Below are 21,820 nucleotides of genomic sequence, written 5' to 3' on the forward strand. Positions count from 1 at the left end.
CTGAAACAACAGGGAAAAGGCATCAATAAACTCTTCCTTTAATATCCTCTCTCTAGTGGATGATAAGAGTTGATACTCCAGTGGAGTTGAGGTTGCTCCAGTAGGGATAGAGCTCTCATTAGCCTTAGCAAAGGGATCCTGTGTGAGTATCAACTGCACTGAGTTTGATACTGTAGGCCCGGCCGAGCCTGGCTGGGCCACACGGATGCACAGATGTTGAAGCAGCCTGCTGATTCTACGCCTCCCCAGAGGCTGCCTGTGGATCCTTGGGAAGTGCTGAGGACTGTTCACTATTTGCAGGTTCTACTATGTGCATTATTCCCATGTTATCGTTCTCCTGAGATAAGCTCTCATTCTGCACCTGGTGGTGGGAAATACGTGCTGCTCCTGAACCAGATATGTACTTTCAACAGCTGCTGACCCCATAGGAGTCAAAAGGTTTGTCTCGAGTGTATTTTATTTTATTTTATTTATTTATTTGCTGCATTTCTATACTGCCCAATAGCCGAAGCTCTCTGGGCGGTTCACAAAAATTAACACCATTCAAAATATAAAACAACAGTATAAAAACATGATATAAAATACAATATAAAAACACAACCAGGACAAAATCAGCAGCAGTGCAGAAATACAAATTTAAAATACAAATTTGAAACAGCAAAGTTAAAATTGAATTTATGGACTGTTCAAATGCTGAGAGAATAAAAAGGTCTTCACCTGGCGTCTAAAAGAATATAGTGTAAGTGCCAAGTGAACCTCCTTAGGGAGCTCATTCCAAAGCCGGGGTGCCACAGCAGAGAATCATAGAATCATAGAATAGCAGAGTTGGAAGGGGCCTACAAGGCCATCGAGTCCAACCCCCTGCTCAATGCAGGAATCCACCCTAAAGCATCCCTGACAGAGAAGGCCCTCCTCCTGGAAGCCACCTGCCTCACTTCCTTTGGCAGGGGCTATGGGAGAAGGACCCCTGATGATGACCTTAGGGTCCAGGCAGGTACATATTAGAGGAGGCGTTCCTTCAGATTTCCTGGCACCGTTTAGGGCTTTAAATGTTAATAGCAGCACTTTGAATCAGGACCCGGATTGGCATGCTACCTTGAGGTTGTGCCCATGGCCAATTAAAGCCAGATCATAATGGCAGCAAACCCCAGGAACCAAATGGGTCCCAATCCTGTGCAGGGGTAGCTGTCCCCCATCCCGGCTCACCTGGCTCCTGGCCCACTGCAGCAGAGGCATCGATAGGCTGGTTGGAATCGATGGGGGCTGCACTGCTGATGACTCCTGGGTTCCTTGGGGCTGGGCTGCCACAGCTGCCGGCACTGGAGGAGGTGTAGAACTGCCAGATGCCTCCATGGCATCTAAACGGGCTGAAAGAGATAACAACAAGTCATACTGTGCCCCTTTTCTTGTCATTCTGGGATGTGCATAGTCATTTAGAGCTGGGGATGGCTGGGCTACTGTAGCCTTTGTCCCTTTCAACAGCTTTCAGGTGTGCCAAGATGGCTGTGATGTCAGGAGCCACTTTGTCTTCAGAAGAGGACTCAGGCTGACTGATTGGCCTCTTGGCCAGGGTGTGTGTGAGGGGGCAAGGTGCCTTGCCCTTGCCCTTCTTACCGCCTTGCCCTTTCTTAGGAGGCATCCTGTGTTATAAGAACAATTAAGCAAATGGAATGCTCGTGGACGCCCAAAATTAACACCACCCCTTAGAAACGTTGAATTGGGCTGTGAATTAATGCCTGGGCAAAAGCCCCTTGGCCTTATCTGGCCCCATGAGCCTAAAAACCAGGTTTCCTTAATCCCAGCCCAACACTCTATTCCACTAACAACTCTGAACACGTCTATGGCACTTTACAATTATTTATACTCAGTAAAAGTGGGCACAGATACGATTGAATTCAGGGTTGACTGCTCCACCTTCTCCCTCCTTAATAGAAATTCCACCACCCCCTTCAACCAGTGGAGGTTTGGGATGTATGGGGAGGAGGGAAAGGCTCACCCTGGATTCTTCCTCCTCCTGTGTGTTTAGGTCTGTTACCCCAAACAGGACACTTATTCAAATGCAAAGGGGAAGGGACCACCCAACCGGCCCCTTCCTTGCTTCCCCTGTCTGTTTAGCCCCTTTGGGAAAGCCCTATTAGCCTTCCCTGTGAAACCTCTAGGCCCCTAGGCCTGCCATCAGTGCGTGTGGTGCCACTGCCACCTTTTCATCACCCCGAAGCTCACCTGGCTGCTGCCCGGCCTACCTCTGATGACCCCCCCCCGAGGCCCATCAGTGCACTAGGTAGAGGTGTGCACTGCTGCTGCAGCCCATTCGCCACCCCGATACTAGTAGGCCTTTTCAGATGAACCTGGATCCAGATGGGCACCGGGAAGAGGCATGCAACGTTCACCCAGCCCTCTCCCTGCTGCTTGCGGTTGCTAGGCCTGCCACGGATGGAAACATAGCCATCCAGGTTCAGGAAGAAGAGCTCACAAACCATGTGATCCAGTCAATTTGTCAACCAGGCTCATGGTATGTGCCCTTTCCTTCTTGCAGCAGCTGCAAACAAGATGGTGCAATGGGGTGGGCGTGGCCACCTAATGAAGGCTTTTCCACCCCAACCCTCACCAGTGGTGCCACCTTGTTACCCACCAATGGGGACAGGGCACATCTCTCATTCCCTGCTGCCCGCAACTGCCTCCCCATGGCCACATGCACGGGACACAGGGGAAAGGCGTACCTTGCCAGAGCCTAGATAGAAAACTGGTAGCTCCAGTTTCAGTGGGAGTGTAAATCCATTCTGGGTTTCAGTCAGAAGCAACCTGAACTCTAAAGAAGCTATCCAAACTGCTGAACCCTATTCCCAAAATAGGTTCAGCCACTTGGATAACTCCTTTAGAGTCCTGGATGGTTCTGACTGATGTTAATTATTACATACAGCATTGAAAACCCATTTAAAAATAATATGCATACCAATGTAATACAAAATATGTTTTACATTCATCACTAAGTTATTATTACATCTTATTATCAATAAGTACAAATAAATGCTCAAAGATATAGATAGATATTAAATTCCATAACTGAAACATAATTTACCACTTGTATTTCCACACATAGGTTAAAGGTCATAATGCCCTGCCAAGGTTTCATAAAGTAGCTTCGGCATGGAAAAGTTAGGTCAGTTGTATTGCTTAATTTAAGAGCACCGGGCCTGTGGAAATTTATGAAAGAACAGAAAAGTGCCCGTAGGTGGAATTCAGGAGGTTTGGGTGGAAACCAATATTAGCTGGACAATGGGATTACTGGCTCAAGGAGGTAGAAGATGTGCGCCACTCAGAAAAGTCTGGAACAATGTCAGAACAAGACCCAATTAAAAGTCCAAACAAATGCCAAGAAAAAGGTGGGATTTAATCCAATTATTGATAAAATATATGGTTAAGGTTGGGAGGTGCCACTTCTGACGTCTGGCAATCTAGGGGACAGAAGTCATCACTTTTGGCAGGTACAATCGACCAAACTTGTAGAAGTTTGTAAGACTATCATTAAATTTTCTTTCATTGTTTCTATTTCTGTACAATACATGTTATGTTTGGTTCATTTTAAAGAGTCTGTTCTATTCAAACCACAAAACAATGGTTCCTCCTCACAGAGAGATTAGCAGTTGAATTGTTTCAGTTGTATCCTGTTTGTAGTCGTAAACTAAAATAAATTTATATACTAAACTAATTTGTTGCTGGGAGGACTTTGTCCTGGAAGAAGAAGAAGAAGAAGAAGAAGAAGAAGAAGAAGAAGAAGAAGAAGAAGAAGAAGAAGAAGAAGAAGAAGAAGAAGATTTAAATAAAATGGACTGACTCTATTCAGATTTTCTTTATATTTTGGAATGGCAGAGCTCTTGAATTGTGAAGAAACCATAAACATTGTGATCCGGAGTCGACTGTACCGGCTGTTATCAGAGAGTTATTTCCTGCTTTCTTCTCTTGAGCTTTTTCAAGGCCATTTGGAAATCTTTGTTCCTCAGAGTGTAAATGAAAGGGTTCAGGATGGGAGTGATGACAGTGTAGATAACAGAGATCGCTTTGTCCATGGGAAAGGTGCGGAAGGGACGAACATAAATGTAGATGCAAGGCCCAAAAATCAGGGTCACCACTGTGATGTGGGAAGCACACGTGGAGACAGCCTTGCTCTGGCCTGGTGTAGATCTTGCTCTGAGCTTGGCCAGGAGAATGGAGTATGACACAAGCAACACGACAAAGCACATCAAAGTCACCAATCCACTGTTTGACACCATGAGTAGTTCCACAGCAAAGGTATTAGTGCAAGCCAGTTTGACCACCTGTGGAACATCACAGTAAAAATTGTCCAGCATGTTGGGACCACAAAAGGGCAGCTGGATAATGATGGCCACTTGCACGATGGAGTGGATGAAGCCACCAACCCAGGAGGCCCACAGCAGCCCACCACACAGAGTCCCATTCATTATGGCCATGTAGCGCAAAGGGTGGAAGATGGCAACGTAGCGGTCATAGGCCATGATGGTGAGAAGAAAGATCTTGATGCCGCCAATGAAGTGGAAGAAGAAGATCTGGGAAATGCAGCCTCTATATGTGATGGTGTTGGCCCTCGATAGGAAGCCAACCAACATTTTGGGAGCTGTTACAGAGGAGTAGCAGAAATCCAAGAAGGAGAGATTTCCCAAAAAGAAGTACATGGGGGAGTGGAGGGTAGACTCATAAGCCACTAGACCCACAATCAGGAGGTTGCCTAGCATGGTTGCACCATACACAGCCAAGAAGATAGTGAACAAGAGGCCCTTCAGCTCTGGATTGGTGGACAGTCCCAGGAAGATAAACTCACTCACTGCAGTGCTGTTCTCTCCTTCCATCAGGTCAGGCCTCACTGACAGACACTGCAAGAATAGTTAGGCAATAAAAGTTATATTGAACATTAGGGATGTAGGGGTGGATTCAGAACCTGCCTTCCATTGACAAAAGGACTCCACTCATGGAAAGAGCCACTGCTTGAGTTTCAGGGACCCCCACTCCCTCTCCACACCATGTTCCATTCATCTGGAACCCCCAACTCTCTGTGTAGCATTTTCAGCAGGGATAGAGGGCTGCTGTGGGTGGGAGAAGGTGGGGAGATAGAAAGATAGATGATAGATAGATAGATAGATAGATAGATAGATAGATAGATAGATAGATGATAGATAGATATGTTGGCCTGCCTATGCTGCACACATTTACATCTGTTTCAGATCAATCAAATTGCCCTGTGTCAGCAGAAGCAATCTCCAAGGATCTCCAAGGAACAAACCGTGCTAGAGACACACACCCCTTTAAAAAAAGAAGAAAAGAAATCCACTTGGTGGGTCCCAGCTATAAAATGGAACCATTTCAAAACCATCTTTTGGGCACTTTCTCTTTTTGTCTCTCATGACACCCAAAATAAGCTGCTGGTGGAAGTTGCTTCACTTTGCCTAATGGTAGGGCCGGTCTTAGCTATCAAGACTGATCTCTTCCGGCAGCCCTATCCAGTAGAATTTTAGGATATTTTTAGGATGCTTTTAGGATGTTTTAAAGATTGACATTTGAATGGTGCAACAATTTTTTCTTAAGTATTGGTCCTGGATGAAGGATGCTATTTGAGCTCTGATGTGAGCAGCCTGTTTGCTGTGTAAACCAGAAATAGCCTGAAGGTTGGGTATTGGGCTTTGACCGAGTCCAATGCACACCCCAAATTCTGGTTTTCCTTTGCTAGTAATAAAGTACTTAATTATTGACCTTGGTATTATATATTCACATCATCCACACTCCTCATTTAGGCTTGATTTAATATCTCAGGCTGACGGGCAAAAATAGGAAGCTATTGCTCACATCTCATTTGATCTTTCCTCATACTTTAATAGAATCATAGTATCGTAGAATAGTAGAGTTGGAAGGGGACTATAAGGCCATCGAGTCCAACCCTCCACTCAATGCAGGAAACCATCCTAAAGCATTCCTGACAGATGGTTGTCCAGCTGCCTCTTGAATGCCTCTAGTGTGGGAGAACCCACAACCTCCCTAGGTAACTGGTTCCATTGTCATACTGCTCTAACAGTCAGGAAGTTGTTCCTGATGTCCAGCCGGAATCTGGCTTCTTGTAACTTGAGCCCGTTATTCCATGTCCTGCACTTTGAGATTATTGAGAAGAGATCCTGGCCCTCCTCTGTGTGACAACCTTTTACGTATTTGAAGAGTGCCCTCAATCTCCTCTTCTCCAGGCTAAACGTGCCCAGTTCTTTCAGTCTCTCTTCATAGGGCTTTGTTTCCAGACCCCTGATCATCCTGGTTGCCCTCCTCTGAACACTTTGCTCATGTGTGGTGACATTCTTGATCTCTGATTCCTCTAACCTTAACAAACATATATTCTCAGACTCTACTCATAAGTTACTTACACTTTACTCACACAGTACTTGCACATTAGTCACATCTTTTTTCTTCCTGTTGTTTTTTCAGGCAAAGCTCTTGCTATTGAACTAAGGATGCTAAAAGAAAACCTAAAAAAACCCAACCAACAACCTTGGCATCACAGGCCATAGCTAGACCTAAGGTTTATCCCTGGTTCATCCAGGGGTCAAACCTGTTCATCTAGGTGACACACAGGGGATCCAGTGCTCAAGCAGGGACGAACCCTGGATGATCTCAGGATAAACCTTAGGTCTAGCTGTGGCCACAGTCTCTATTCTGCAGTGTGCTGTAGAGACAGAGTTCTGAAAGCAAAGAGGTACTTACAGCCTATGGAAAGCATATTATCTCTAGCAACATAAGGAAAGCCATGCTGAATCAGACCAAATTCACATCTAGTCCAGCATTCTGTTCAGAAGGTGACCAACCCCCGATGCCAGTGGCAAGCCTGCAAGTAGGACATGAATCCACTCCTACTCATGTTCCCTAGCATCTGGTATACTGATACATGCTACTTTTGATAATGGAGGTAATATTTAGCCATCAGGGTTGGTAGCCATTGATAGCCCAATCCTCCATGGATCTGCCTAATCCCTCTTTAAAGCCATCCAAGTGGGTGTCCATCACTATATCTTGTGGTAGCAAATTCCATGGTTTAACTATGCACTGTGTGAAGAAGTATTTTGTTTATCTGTCCTGAATCCCCCACCATTCAGCTTCATGGAATGACCATGAAGCTGTTATGGGAGAAGGAGAAAAAAGAGGGAGGGAGAGAAAAACGTCTCCTTATCATCTTTCTCCAGAGCATGTGTAATTTTGTACACCTCTATCATATCTCCCCACACTCACGTTTTTCTAAACTAAACTAAACAGGCTCATAGTTTGTAACCTTTCCTCATTGGGTGTCACTCTAGCCCCATGATTATTTTGGTTGTCCTTTTTTGCACCTCTCCCAATGCTACTATTTCCATTTTTTATTTTTTATTTTATTTTGGTGCAGGACTAGAACTGTACATAATATTCCAATTGTGGTCGCACCAAAAATTTATATAAGGGCAGTATGATATTGGCAGTTTTATTCTCAATTCATTTTCTAATAATGCCCAGCATGGATTTTTCCTTTTTACTGCAGCTGCACACAGGGTCAACATGCCCATTAAACTATTCACCAGATACCCAAGATCCCTTTCTTGGTCAGTCACTGCCAGCTCAGAAAAGACGTTACCTTAAAAGATTAAAAGAAAGGACATATTGCATATCTTTGCATTTGTGTAAGGGGGGAGAGATTCAATCTAGCTTTACTACAGATTGAGAAAATCTAGATTAGTACCTACCAGCTGCAAAGAGTTGTGGTCAGGAAGTAACTTCTTTCCAAAACTAAAATATTTGCTCTGCCTGCAGTAAAGCATCTGAGCAACATATAGCTCCACCTACAAAGCTCAAACATCTTAATGGGTTTAGATGTTCTGGATCAGGCGGGGCCCAAGAGAACAAAGAGACACCCAGTCAGATGACATGCACATTGCAAAGGGAATCATTAAAAGTATGACTTGGGTTTTCCCCAAGGGTATGCAGAAGGCAAAACTTTGAGGTGGTCCCCAGCAGAACTGAAAGAGGAGGGGGAGAGAAAAGAATGGTCCTACAGTGATTATGATAGAGTGCACTTTGGCTGTTCCTCTTAATCAGATTTTCTGCTTGTTGTATGCCTTTATCATCAGAATATCAGCATTATGTTGTATGAAAGCAAATATTCCTTGGACAACAAGAGGATGCAACTGTTTGCCTCAAGGGGAAGCTCTGGAGCAAGGAGTGTGAGGATTGAAGCATGCTTGTCAGGGCCCTGCCATTGGACAAACAGAATTGACCTTCCTCAGACTGCAGCTTTGGGGGGACTCTTAAAGAGCTGCCAATGAATGACTTTGCATCATCATCATCATCATCATCATCATCATCATCATCAATTACCCGACTCTCCCTCTGGATCTAGGAAAGGAACAACATTAAATATAAAAATTCCATAAAATGCATAAAACTGATTAAAACATAAAAACTGATACAGTATTAACAATCAGACATCTTAATATTCATCTAGGTAGGCCTGCCGGAAGAGATCAGTCTTTATGGCTTTCTTAAACTCAGGAAAACTATTAAGTTGACAAATCTTTCTTGGCAGGGGTGTGCACTAACCCTGAGCTTTGATTCAGACCCTGAAATGATGCTTCATAAAATGGCCTGATTTGGCTCCAAGTGATTCAAAGTCAGTCCATTTTGACTCAATACTGAACACAAGCAGGAGTTTAGAAATCTGAGGCTTCATGCTTCCCACTGACTATCATGGGAAGTCAAATAAGAAGCTATAACTTCCCCTCCTTCTTTGTCAGAATTGGAATTGCAGGCACAGCAAGCGTTTGGGTGGGATTATGCCTAAATGTCTAAAAAATAGACGCAGGGAACTTGTGCTATGTGGAATTCTGTTTTAAAGGCATCTGCCTATAGATATTTATTTATTGCATTTCTATACCTCCCAATAGCCGAAGCTCTCTGGGCGGTTCACAAAAATTAAAACCATTCAAAGTATAAAACAAACAGTATAAAAGCATGATATAAAATGCAATATAAAAACACAGCCAGGATAAAATCAGCATCAGTGCAGAAATACACATTTAAAATACAAATTTAAAACAGCAAAGTTAAAATTAAGTTTATAGACTGTTAAAATGCTGAATCAAGAGGTCTTCACCTGGCATCAAAAAGAGTATAATGTAGGTGCCAGGCGAACCTCCTTAGGGAGCTCATTCCACAGCCAGGGTGCCACAGCAGCGAAGGCCCTCCTCCTAGTAGCCACCTAACTCACTTCCTTTGGCAGGGGCTCATAGAGAGGACCCCTGGGAATAACCTTAGGGTCCGGGCAGGTACATATGGGCGGAGGCGTTCCAGATAGCCTGGCCCCAAGCTGTTTAGGGCTTTAAATGTTAATACCAGCACATTGAATTGGGCCCGGACCTGGACTGGCAGCCAATGAAGCTGAAAGAGGACTGGCGTGATGTGGTCTCATTGGCTAGTCCCTGTTAGTAAATGCACTGATAAAAGGTGCTCTTTGCCACTGAGTTCACCTGTGCCTCAGGTGACAGCTCTGTATCCAAGAGTACCCCCAAACTACTAACCCGATCCTTTAGGGGGGGAGTGCAACCCCATCCAGAACAGGGTGAACATCACCAAGCCAGACGAACTATCAGTACCTCCATCTTGTCTGGATTGAGTCTCAGTTTGTTGGCCCTCTTCCAGTCCATTACCTGTCCATTCCAGTCCATTACCTTGCACTGATTCAGAACAGCCAGTGCCTCACCTGGGTTTGATGAAAAGGAGAGATAGTCATGATAGTCAGTGGGAAGCATGAAGCCTCAGATTTCTAAACTCCTGCTTGTGTTCAGTATTGAGTCAAAATGGACTGACTTTGAATCACTCGGAGCCAAATCAGGCCATTTTATGAAGCATCATTTCAGGGTCTGAATCAAAGCTCAGGGTTAGTGCACACCCCTGCCAAGAAAGATTTGTCAACTTAATAGTTTTCCTGAGTTTAAGAAAGCCATAAAGACCGATCTCTTCCGGCAGGCCTACCTAGATGAATATTAAGATGTCTGATTGTTAATACTGTATCAGTTTTTATATGTTTTAATCAGTTTTATGCATTTTATGGAATTTTTGTATTTTTGTCCTAAACCCAACGACCACTGCCAAAATAATCAACTGTGATCATATACATGTCTACTCAGAAGTAAAAACCATTGAATTCAATCAGGCTTTCTCCCAGGTAACTTGGTATAGGATTGCAGCTCAAACCTGATAACTGAGTGTGCTCATATAGGTCAAAGGAAGTGCCTGAGACCGTTCATTGCATTCTGGTGCCTGAGGCAGAAAATGACCTCATGGTGGTTAAAAAATATGAGAACGAGCTAAATGATTCATTTGCTGCTCTTTAAAAGTCCCCAAAGCTGCAGCCTGAGGAGGGTCAGTTCTGTTTGTCTAATAGTAGGGCTGTGACAGGCGTGCTTCAATTCTCACACTCCTTGCTCGAGAGCTCCCCCTTGAGGCAAACAGTTGCATTCTCTTGTTCTGCAATGAATATTTCTTTGCAACATGTTGATGTTCAGATTATAGAGGAAAATTTACAGAAAGTAGATAAGGCAGAAAATCTGAACAAAAGGAACAGGTCAAAGTGTGCTCCCTTGTAATCGTTCTGGCTGCATACCCTTTGCCTTTGTCATGTAACTTTTTTCAGTTCTGCCAGGGGACCTCCTCAAAGTTTTGTCTTCTGCGTCCCCCATGGGAAAACCCAACTTGTACTTTTAATGAGTCCCCTTGCAACATGCCTGTTGTCTGGTTGTCTCTCATGCTCTCATGCTCTCTTGAGACTTGCTTGATCCAGAACATCCAAACCCATTAAGACTCTTGAGTTTTGTAGATAAAGCTATATGTTGCTGAGAGGATGTTCTGTTTGGCAGAACAAATATTTTGGTGGTGGAAAAAGTTGCCCTTTACAACTCTTGGTTGCTGCTAGGTGCTAGTGCAGGCTCCCTTAATCCACAGTAAAGGTTAATTGAATACACACATAGAGGGAGAGAGAGAGAGAGAAGCTTGCTGAATGTCCTTTGTTTTAAGGTAATGTCTTTTCTTACAGACAATATGCTTTCTACAGTCAGCAAGTAACACTTTGGTTTCAGAAGTCTGCTTCTTCAGCAATCTACAGAATAGACATTGTGATGTCAATGAGTTTAAAAGTTTTTTTTTAGCATCCTTAGTTCAGTAGTGAGAGCGTCGCCTGAAGGACAGAAAAAATGATGTGACGAAGGAGTGAGTACTGTGTGAGTAAGGTGTGAGTAAGCTATGAGTAAACACTGCCTATAGGTGTTTGTTAAGATTAGAAGGATCAGAGATCAAGAATGTTGCTACATGTGAGCAATAGCTTCCTATTTCGGATAATCTGCCTAAAGTATTAAATAAATAAAAAATGAGAATGGAAGATGTCAGTAGGGATCGTGTTTTTGGGTGAAGTGCATTTTTTGAAATTCCTGGGTAAACAGAGAATGGTATTAAATAAACAAGGGAGCAATCCTAAGGCCCCTAGACGTTGTCTGAGGGGCCATAGGAAACTGGTCATTCCACCTTTGAAATGGGGAGTCGGACATCCAACTCTCTGCCCAACCTCCTCACAGCCAGCATGGGGGGGGGGAATGTGTTGGGTGGACTCTGAGGTTGGAATGTCAACCTTGGAGAGGAGGGAAAAGGAGCATTCTGGTGGGTGAGGTTTATGCTCTACAACTGAGCCATAAAGTCCTTCTGCAAAGAGGGAGGTAAGAGTAAGAGAAGCAGGAAGTTGGTAAGGAAAGGCAGGTGGCACTTTTCTCCTTCTTCCAAGTGCAAGAGTGGGTGGAAAGTAAAACTCCTGAGGAACTATTCATGGGATTGAGAAGATCCGTCCTCTCTCTGATCTGGGAAATCAGAGTAAAGGGCTGCTTCTTGTCATTGATTCTCTCTTCAAGTCTCCCCAAAAGGAGTGTCAGCCAAAGAAAAGACTAAAAACAAATCAATCTCACAATTGAAGTAAACACTCAATTCCATAAAATTGGGAAATTGATTGTGCACAATTCATAGAATCATAGAATAGTAAAGTTGGAAGGGGCCTATAGGGCCATTGAGTCCAACCCCCTGCTAAGTGCAGGAATCAACCTTAAAGCATCCCTGACAGATGGTTGTCCAGCTGCCTCTTGAAGGCCTCTAGTGTGGGAGAGCCCACAACCTCCCTAGGTAACTGATTCCATTGTCGTACTGCTCAAACAGTCAGGAAGTTTTTCCTGATGTCCAACCGGAATCTGGCTTCCTTTAACTTGAGCCCGTTATTCCGTGTCCTGCACTCTGGGAGGATCGAGAAGAGATCCTGGCCCTCCTCTGTGTGACAACGTTTCAAGTATTTGAAGAGTGCTCTCATGTCTCCCCTCAATCTTCTCTTCTCCAGGCTAAACATGCCCAGTTCTTTCAGTCTCTCTTCATAGGGCTTTGTTTCCAGACCCCTGATCATCCTGGTTGCCCTCCTCTGAACATGCTCCAGCTTGTCTGTGTCCTTCATGAATTGTGGAGCCCAGAACTGGATGCAATAGATGATTCCTAACCAGGGCCAAATAGAGAGGAACCAGGAACTAATAATGGCAGTAAGACAGTGAATTCCAGAATCCAAGAGGCCCATGTATTAGTTTTGTGAAGACGTTCTTTCTTCTGTCTATCTACCTATTGCCTATCAATGTCAGTTTTTAACCCATCTCCAAAAGATGCACATCCACTCAGCAGGAGATGATGCCATAAGTTCTCTGGTTAATTTGAACCACCGCAGAAATTGTAAATCCTCCCAGGAATCTTTTCTTCTCTTTTTATCTCTGTCTTCATTTTGAGCTTTCCCCCAAATCACACCTATATTTAACCTAAAACCTGAGCTCATCATCTTTTCTTTTCTTTTTTAATGCACAGGCACAGGTGTGGCTTTAATAGCATCTCAAGATCTGCAGAATCCTGATAGAGTGAAATCTTTCTTGGCATGGAAATGAAATGATGCAAAAAGCTTTATCTAAACCCAATACAGCATCCATCAATAGGAAGGGTGAAGATCATTCAGATTAGAAGAACCTACATTTGCAAGAAAAATCAAGGTAGAAGAAATCTAACCCCCTCCTCCATCTCCTCCTGGTTCTCTCTCTTCTTTGCCTGTCAGTGATAGTTGAGTATTTGGCTGATGCTTAATTGTTTAGTGTTCCCCATTTTATGTCATCCCCCAATATTAATCCAGTAGCAAAGGCGATTGATTCCTTACTTCCTCTTTTCCCACCATTTCTTCCCCCTTTTTGACCACTCTTTCTCTCCTATCCAGGTGCAACTCGCTTAAATCTCATTCCTAAGATGGAGGGTAGAACAGGAGCAGGCCAACTTATGCTTGTAGAGTTACTACCCATGCAATCTGAAGGTGCAAGGAACAGAACCCAAGTGACTGAGTTCATCCTAACAGGTCTGTCCCATGAGCGTGGAGTCCAGCTTTTCCTCTTTGCTCTCTTCCTCACTTTCTACCTGATTGTCCTGCCAAGCAACATCTTGATCATCATCACCATCCGAGGTGACCCACACCTCAGCTCACCCATGTATTTCCTGCTGGCCAACCTGGCTTTTTTGGACATCTGGTATTCCTCCATCACTGCTCCTAAGATGCTGGTTGACTTCTTCGCTGAGCGCAAAATCATTTCCTTTTGGGGCTGCATTGCTCAGCTCTTCTTTCTCCATTTTGTGGGTGCCTCTGAGATGTTCCTGCTCACGGTCATGGCCTATGACCGCTATGTTGCCATCTGCCGGCCCTTGCACTACACCACCACCATGAGCCGGCATCTGTGCATTGTACTGGTCACAGCCTCTTGGGCTGGAGGCTTTGTGCACTCCCTCATCCAAGTCATACTGATCATCCGCCTCCCATTTTGTGGGCCCAATGAATTGGACAACTACTTCTGTGATATTACCCAGGTGCTGAGGATCACCTGTGCCAACACCTTTGCTGAGGAATTGGTGATGATCTTCAGCAGTGGCCTCATCTCTGTGGTCTGCTTCGTGGCCCTCTTGGTTTCCTATGCCTTCCTGCTCACTATGCTGAAGAAGAACGCCGGTGAATCAGCTGGCAAGGCCCTCTCCACCTGCTATTCCCACATCACCATAGTCATTTTCATGTTTGGTCCTGCCATCTACATCTATGCTCGACCCTTTGATGAATATGCACCCGACAAGGTGGTCTCTGTCTTCCACACAATCATCTTCCCCCTCTTGAACCCTATTATTTATACCCTCAGGAACAAGGAGATCACTACTGCCATGAAGAAGGTAGTCAACAGATATCTCCTCTGCAAGAAAAAATGAGGATAATAGAGTGGGGGCCATCTTGGATTCTTCCTGGCATGAATGAGCAAATATGAACAGTTTTAATAGCACAATGTCACCAGGAAATGTCATTCCTCCATAATCCTTTCGTAGGTTCCTTTTTCTTCTTCGTATTATTTATTATTATTCATTACATTTGTATACTGCCCCATAGCTGAGGCTCTCTGGGTGGTTTACATAGGATATTTGTCTTGCTATTTGTCTTCTGAGATTACACATTTGTGTACTCACACACATGTGAACTACAACTACAGAAAACATAATATTTGGTTAAATATTATATTGTCAGTTAAATTATTCCTAGCTCTATCGCTCTGGAAGATTGTATGCTCCATGGATGTTCGCAGTTACCAGATAATTCCGGGATGGGGAGCACTGCTAGTATTTATTTAGTTCATACTACAGGAAATACCAGTGATGTTTATTTAGTTCATACTACAGGGATTATTACAGAAAGAAAAGATGCATGTATTCTTCTGTGTCTTCCATTTTATTCTTCTGTCTCATAATCCTAGCTGGGAATATCTTCATTGTGACAATTGAGAAGGACCATCATATGTGGTCCTCGCCATCACTGCCACCCCCAGAGTGGATTTTCTTCTTGGCCTATCCAGAATGAATGAGCGCTGAATCCATGGCAACTGGTGCCTAATATGGCTGGTGGAGTGGAGGGTGGGCCAGTGGCAGGGTCAGAGTCAAGGAGTTCTCACAATTTGAGAAAGGGACTGAAGGAATGAAATGGGGAAAGCCCAGTACAAGAAGAACCATCAGTCACATGCTCCTGAGGAATAAACCTGAAGCAGAACTAAAATAAAGAAGTTAGTTTAGTGCTAACTTTTTAATAAGATCCATGGGGATCAATAGAAAGAAGTGCAGGCAGAAGGTCAGATTCCCTTGGGATAACCCTAACAGTGCCTCCCCAACCTCCTAGCTCTTGTAGGGCTAGATGTAATATCACTACAAAGATATTTGTAGTGGTATTCCTTGATCTTCTTGAAGAGGTGCCTGATGTTTGGAGGTAGCAAGTGGTAAGTGGCAGCTTCAACTCACCTTTATGCTCTTCTCTCTTCTTTCCGTTCTCTCTCTTGCTCTCTGCTGGTCCTCACCCACTCTCCTCCTTCCTTACTAGCAATAAAGGGAGGAGTCTGAGCAATGAGGCTGGTGTAGAGATGAGGAAGGAGTTTCAGGGGCTGCATTCTCTTCACCTCAAATGCATTGAGGGCCCAGGCACTACACTCTGGTCAAAGGCATGGATTTATTGATTTTTATTTTGTTTTACCCTTCCTATCTAATCAGAATGGATTTGTTCATCTGAACGATATGAATTGGTTCAAAATGGGAAAAGATGCATTCACCTTTTTGTATATTGCAAATGATGAATGAAACAATTCCAAAAATCGATGAAATAAGAATTCTTTTCTTTTTCTTTTTCAAAATCAGACTGTCGATGTCTTGATTTTCTCTTGCAGGAAAACATCTGGTTTTATTTTTGTTATTTTGGTTCTTCTTCTAAAACTGCTTTACTAGTCTACAGCTTTTGCATATATGTGCATCTGTGTGGACAGAGACGTTGATAGACATTTCCAGCAATACTACAATTGGAGTATGCAAGCATGGAATGTAGTGTCCAGTTCAACATATAGGGTTATGTGTGTATGTGTTTAACAAATACACAAATAGGGAACATAGTGGAAGCAAACAAGATCTATTACAGCAGGCAGAAGTTCTCCAGGGAGCAACTTGGCACCTCACCTGCCTTTCCAAGGCTAAACCTTCATAAGAACATAAGAAGAGCCCTGCTGGATTAGACCAATGGTCCATCTAGTCCAGCACTCTGTTCACACAGCAGCCAACCAGCTGTCGACCAGAGACCAACAAAGCAGGACATGGTGCAACAGCACCCTCCCACCCATGTTCCCCAGCAACTGCTGCACACAGGCTTACTGCCTCGGATACTGGAGGTAGCACATAACCATCAGGGCTAGTAGCCATTGATAGCCTTCTCCTCCAGGAATTTATCCAACCCTCTTTTAAAACCATCCAAATTGGTGGCCACCACTACATTTTTGATAGCGAATTCCATAACTTAACTATACAAGTTCTTCATACAAGTCCTACCAAACTGCTTTTTACTTTCTTTCTCTTTCCTTCACGCCTGGAGGGTTAGCATCCCCTCCAGTTCTGTTCTGTATCTCATTTCAGATACAAGAGTGAGAAAAAAAATCTCCAATTTTGAGGAGATCATTTCCTGCCTTGCCCATCAATTTGCTTGTCTTGTCCATCAACTGATGATGATACATGGAGGGATCATCCTGGATAATTAGCCAGCTAGCAGCCTAACAAAGTGAAGGCCAACTAGTAGTCATAACATCATTTGTTCCGAAAGCTGGACAGGTTGTGGGAAGCAAGTGAAGAAAAATCAGAAAAAGAGAGAAGCATCACCAGAAGTTGGAAAGGACTAGGGGAAAGGTTATCCCATACATTCCAACAAGCCATTCAACACGCACCACAGTTTCAAATCTGGGATTCCAATTGACATTGAGTCAAATCTTGTCAAGGTTCCTCCTTTACCTGGACCCCTTGATCAGCTCTATTAAAGATGTTTGCCTCTTTAAGAGCCCTTCTTCTCGTCCAATATCGAAGTTTTACCTTCCCCTCTTAGGCCGTTGCTAGACGAGGAGTTAGCATGGTGTGAGGCCCGGTCTCCCTGCTGTGCATCCAGATGACGCATAGGGGATCCCGGGGTCAGGCCAGGCGAAGTCCTCCCTTGACCTGGGATAACCGGATGCTGTTATGGCCCGGCTTTTCCGCAGCCCCGGGCTGAGGCCGGGGCTGCGGAAGGTCTTTGCAGGGTCCGTGGGTTTTCCCGGCTGCTCTCTTACTCGCGAGTAGCTGGGAGAAGTCACGCACTGGGCACAGCATTCCATAGGAGCGCTGTGCCCATCGGGCCGGGGGGGGGAATCACGGGAGGGGAGATGGGGGCTGGGGGAAAGAGCGGACCCAGCAGGAGAGAGGGGGGGAGAAGAATGGGGACAGGGCATGATGAGCGGGGACAGGCATGGCGGACGGGGTGGGTGGGAGAAGAACAGGGACAGGCATGGCGGACGGGGGACGGGCATGATGAGCGGGGACAGGCATGGCGGACGGGGGTGTGGGTCCTTTTTTCCATAAAGCATTCTAGATTTTGTTCACAACGTTTTTCCAGGGGGGTGGAAAAAAAGCTAGAACGGATGATTAGTTCTAACATAAACACTTTTTGTGATTGGCTCTAGGAGAAGGAAATAAATATCAAACTGTTTCCCTTATTCAGAAGGGAATATTCCCTTATTCCCTTATTTTTTAACTTAAATTTAAATTATACTGTTTTAACTCTGTATTTTAACCTTAATTTTGCTGCGTGGTTTTATCCTGGTTGTGCTTTTTATATTGTATTTTGTATTTGTGTTTTTAACTTGTTGGTTGTTTTATGCTGGTTTTAATTTTTGTGAACCGCCCAGAGAGCTTCGGCTATTGGGCGGTATAAAAATGTAATAAATAAATAAATAAATAAATAAAATAGAAGCATAATAATATTAACAACAACAACAACAACAACAACAGAGAACTGTGTTCCCTGGAATGTATCTGTTTGTTTCACCCTTGCAGGTGAAATGGAGCACCTGAAAAGTAACCACACAAGAGTGAATGAATTCTTCTTGGCGGCCATTTCCCCAACATGGCAGTCCCAAATTGCCCTCTTTGTGGTCTTCCTCCTGGCCTATGCAGCCACCATAATAGGAAATACCCTGATCATGCTGACGGTGGCATCTGACCCTCAATTGCGCACACCCATGTACTTCCTGTTGGGGAACCTCTCCTTCTTGGATCTTTGCCTTTCCACTGTCACAGCCCCCAGGTTGCTGATGGACTTCTTGATTGAGAAGAGGAGCATTGTCTTTGAAGCCTGCATGGCCCAGCTCTTTTTCCTCCATTTTGTGGGTGCTTCTGAGATGCTCCTCCTCAATGTCATGGCCTATGACAGGTATGTGGCCATTTGCAAGCCTCTGCACTACCCCAGTATCATGAACAGACATCTCTGCAGTTGGCTGGTGGCAGCTTCTTGGACTGCAGGCTTCATCCATTCCACAGTGCAGACCATCCTCACCATGAGGCTGCCCTACTGTGGGCCCAACCAGGTAGACAACTACTTCTGTGATGTTCCACCAGTCATCAAGCTGGCTTGCACCGATATCTACATCATTGAGCTCCTCATGATCTCCAACAGTGGCCTTATCACTACTTGTTGCTTTGTAATCTTGGTGACCTCCTATGCCACTATCCTGCTAAGAATTCAGTCCCCTGAGGGACGCCGCAAAGCCCTCAATGTCTGTGCCTCCCACCTTACTGTAGTCACCTTGTTTTTTGCTCCCTGCATCTTCATCTATGCTCGACCTTTCTGTATTTTCTCAGTAGACAAGCTGGTCTCTGTCCTGTACAACGTTATCACCCCTTTGCTGAATCCGTTGATCTACACCTTGAGAAATAAAGATGTGAAGATGGCCATGAGGAAGTTGAGAAAGAAGGAAGTCTTTTCTGATGGGAAATTGGTGATGTGAGGTAGATGCCAGAAGTCATTCCAGAGAGAAATGCAGCTTTCATGGGTCAACTTGGATGATATGGCCATTTTGGTTATACTGCTAGTTATGGGGTCCCTAACATGATGCCCATGGGTACCAATGTGACCCTGTTTCCTGCCCCCCATGATTTTATTTTAAATATTATTATTCCCATCAAAGGAGTTTTCTTCTGACTATTTGAATGTGTAATGGAAAACGAAGTCTTTCCCAGGCATCATATCTGTAATAGATACGTTCTTACCCTTGGTTCTTGGTAGACATTGTGATTGTCAAATAAAGACATGGATTGTCAAAATGCTGTTCTCAATACAAAACCTACTGGGGTTACTTCACCCACTAAATAGGATTCAAGTAGCCTCCAATATACCAATCAACACCTACACAAAGTTAACACACCACCACATACATGAATCCCTTCAAGGCATATTCAAAGTTCACATTCTTAAAGCACGTGGTTCACCAATCCCAGGGCCTGAAGCACTTCTTCTTTTGCATTCAGTATGCACTTCCTCCTTAATTTCCTTCTTATGTAAATTTGACCCATTTGCTAAAACAGCCCAAGAACGACAAAAACAGCTTGTCACCTAAAAGGAAAGTGCTGATTGGGAAAAGGTATGTAGTCCATTACGCATTTGCATGGTCAGAAGAAAATTCATTTGGTCAGATTAATGACTTACAAAGCTTGTAATTATACATGTGACTATGTATATCTTCACGGAGTTACCAATTTATTTATTATTTAGTTTTTATGGATTTATTTGTTTGTTTGTTTAACTGGGAGGTTGACAGGCTGCAAACCAACATGTTAGCTTTGATCATCTTCTTTATTTCCAAATATTCCTCTGGGCATCATGTGGGTATTTGGAGCCCAACACTTCGTTTTCAACCATGCCCAGCTGTCCAGCAAGAAGAAAAAGATAGGCTGAAGGTGTTGGAGGAATTTAGCCTGGAGACGCCAGTGGTATTGGATGGCTTCTTGAGCTAAGGAAGATGGCAGGAAGGAGGAAGGTATTTTTCCAGTGGGCCCTCTGGGCCTGTTCAGACAACACGTTAAGCCATGGTTTGTGAGCATGTTTAAACTGTGGTTATGCAGCTACCATGGTTAGGAATGGTTTATACAACATGCTAAGTCATGGTTCACATGACATACTAAGCCATAACGTTTAGCTCAAAATGCTTCACCATCATGGCTTAGCATGTCATCTGAACAGGGTCATTGAGTGAATGTCTTTTTCCCCCAAATATGGTCATCCTAGATTATTAGTACAAAATGCGAAGGTAGGAATGACTGGGCACATTTCTAGAACACACGACTCAGTAGAGACCCACTGAAAAGTACCCCCCCAACACACAATTTACTTCATCTATTGCTCTAGCCCAGACAGTGGTGGTTCTGAAATGGAAAAGCCACAGATGCCATGGCCTACCTGCTCAATGGTTCACTACATGTCAAGCAAGCAAGTGTTAGCAATGATCAAAAAGAGGATGAAGAGCAAGATCAGCTGGGGACAATGGAGGAGCTAAGGTAAACACCTGGAGGGAGGGGGCCCATTGAGGGTGTCTTGCCCCAAAGCCCTCAAAAACCTGGATCTGGAACTGACAGGATGGAGAGATGCAGCTATTTTCCTGTGCCTTCCTCTTACTTTTCTATCTCATTAGTGTGGTGTAGTGGCTAAAGTGTCAGACTGGGAGTCAGGAGATCTGGGTTCTAGTCCCCACTTGGCCACGGACACCCACTGGGTGACTTTGGGCCAGTCACAGGCTCTCAGCCCAACCTACCTCACAGGGTTGTTGTTGTGAGAATAAAATGGAGAGGAGGAAGATTATGTACATCGCCTTGGATTCCTTGGATGAAGACAGGTGGGATATAAATGCAATAATAAATAAATAAATAAATTATCCTAGCTGGGAATATTCTCACTGTGACATTTCCCCCCCTTTATTGGCCTACTTGGCATGGATGGACATAGTATCATGGAATGGCATGAATGGACATAAAATCAAAGAATAGTTGGTTGGAAGGGGCCTATAAGGCCATCGAGCTCAATGAACGAATCCACACGTGTTATGGCTGTATCATCCTTGCAAATACAGCAGACTCTTCCCATGTCATCAACATTTCTAACCACTCTTAAAGCAGCTGAAAATGTAAAAACACTCAAACATCCAATGAAACCAAGATTTAAACACACACACATACACACACACACACACACACACACACACACACACACACTGCAGCAATCAAAGGAATCAAGAATAACATGAAGGTGGAAACGGATGTCTTCTGCTCTCTGTCACCAACAATAGCCACCTGGACTGCTCCCAGGCTCCTATATAGTTCATGAACAGGACATGGTTACTTGCCCATTCTCACAACCTGAGAAAGAGACTGAAGGAAACAAATGGAGATATCCCATTCAAAATGGATGATCAATTACATGTTTCTAGTGAGCCACACTGAAGCCGATCTAGAATGAACAAGTTTGTTTAGTGCTAAGTTTTTAATAAGGTCCGTGAGGGCCAAAGGAAGGAGCTGCACAGCAATGCTCAGAATGTCTTGGGATAACCCTCCACCTCCCTCCTCCCCACACTCTCCTGGATCTCCCAGGGCCAGAAGTGACATAGTCATGGAGATGAAGAATTTCTGATCTACCTGGATGACCACCTGGTATTTGGAAGGAGCAAGTAGTAAGTGGCAAATTCATCTCACCTCTACACCCATCTCTCTTCTTTCCATTTTCTCCCTTGCTCTCTACTGGTCCTCACTAATTCTCCTCCTTCCTTACTAGCAATAGGGAGGAGTGTGGACA

The 21,820-nt window shown here is 44.2% G+C and overlaps 3 protein-coding genes across 4 annotated transcripts; 2 read left to right on the forward strand and 1 right to left on the reverse strand.

The window, feature by feature from the left end:
• Window positions 1–3,863: 3,863 nt before the first annotated feature.
• Window positions 3,864–14,370, forward strand: LOC134406865 (olfactory receptor 4M1-like). 2 transcript variants are annotated; one of them, XM_063138487.1, is made up of 2 exons: window positions 3,864–3,882; window positions 13,460–14,370. In XM_063138487.1, exons 1-2 carry the CDS (start codon window positions 3,864–3,866, stop codon window positions 14,368–14,370), a joined length of 930 nt encoding a protein of 309 aa, XP_062994557.1. The 2 variants fall into 2 exon arrangements, with proteins under 2 accessions (XP_062994557.1, XP_062994555.1); XM_063138485.1 differs by lacking the exon at window positions 3,864–3,882 and having other exon boundaries at window positions 13,426–14,370.
• Window positions 3,933–4,865, reverse strand: LOC134406867 (olfactory receptor 4D5-like). The gene has a single exon (XM_063138488.1). The coding sequence runs from the start codon at window positions 4,863–4,865 to the stop codon at window positions 3,933–3,935; it is 933 nt and encodes a 310-aa protein (XP_062994558.1).
• A 3,671-nt stretch (window positions 14,371–18,041) lies between the features above and the next one.
• LOC134406897 (olfactory receptor 4Q2-like) lies at window positions 18,042–18,986 on the forward strand. Its single transcript, XM_063138544.1, has one exon. It carries the CDS (start codon window positions 18,042–18,044, stop codon window positions 18,984–18,986), a length of 945 nt encoding a protein of 314 aa, XP_062994614.1.
• The last annotated feature ends 2,834 nt before the right edge of the window (window positions 18,987–21,820 follow it).

The sequence above is a fragment of the Elgaria multicarinata genome, chromosome 11 (genome assembly GCF_023053635.1).
Source record: "Elgaria multicarinata webbii isolate HBS135686 ecotype San Diego chromosome 11, rElgMul1.1.pri, whole genome shotgun sequence".
Taxonomy (NCBI): Eukaryota; Metazoa; Chordata; class Lepidosauria; order Squamata; family Anguidae; genus Elgaria; species Elgaria multicarinata.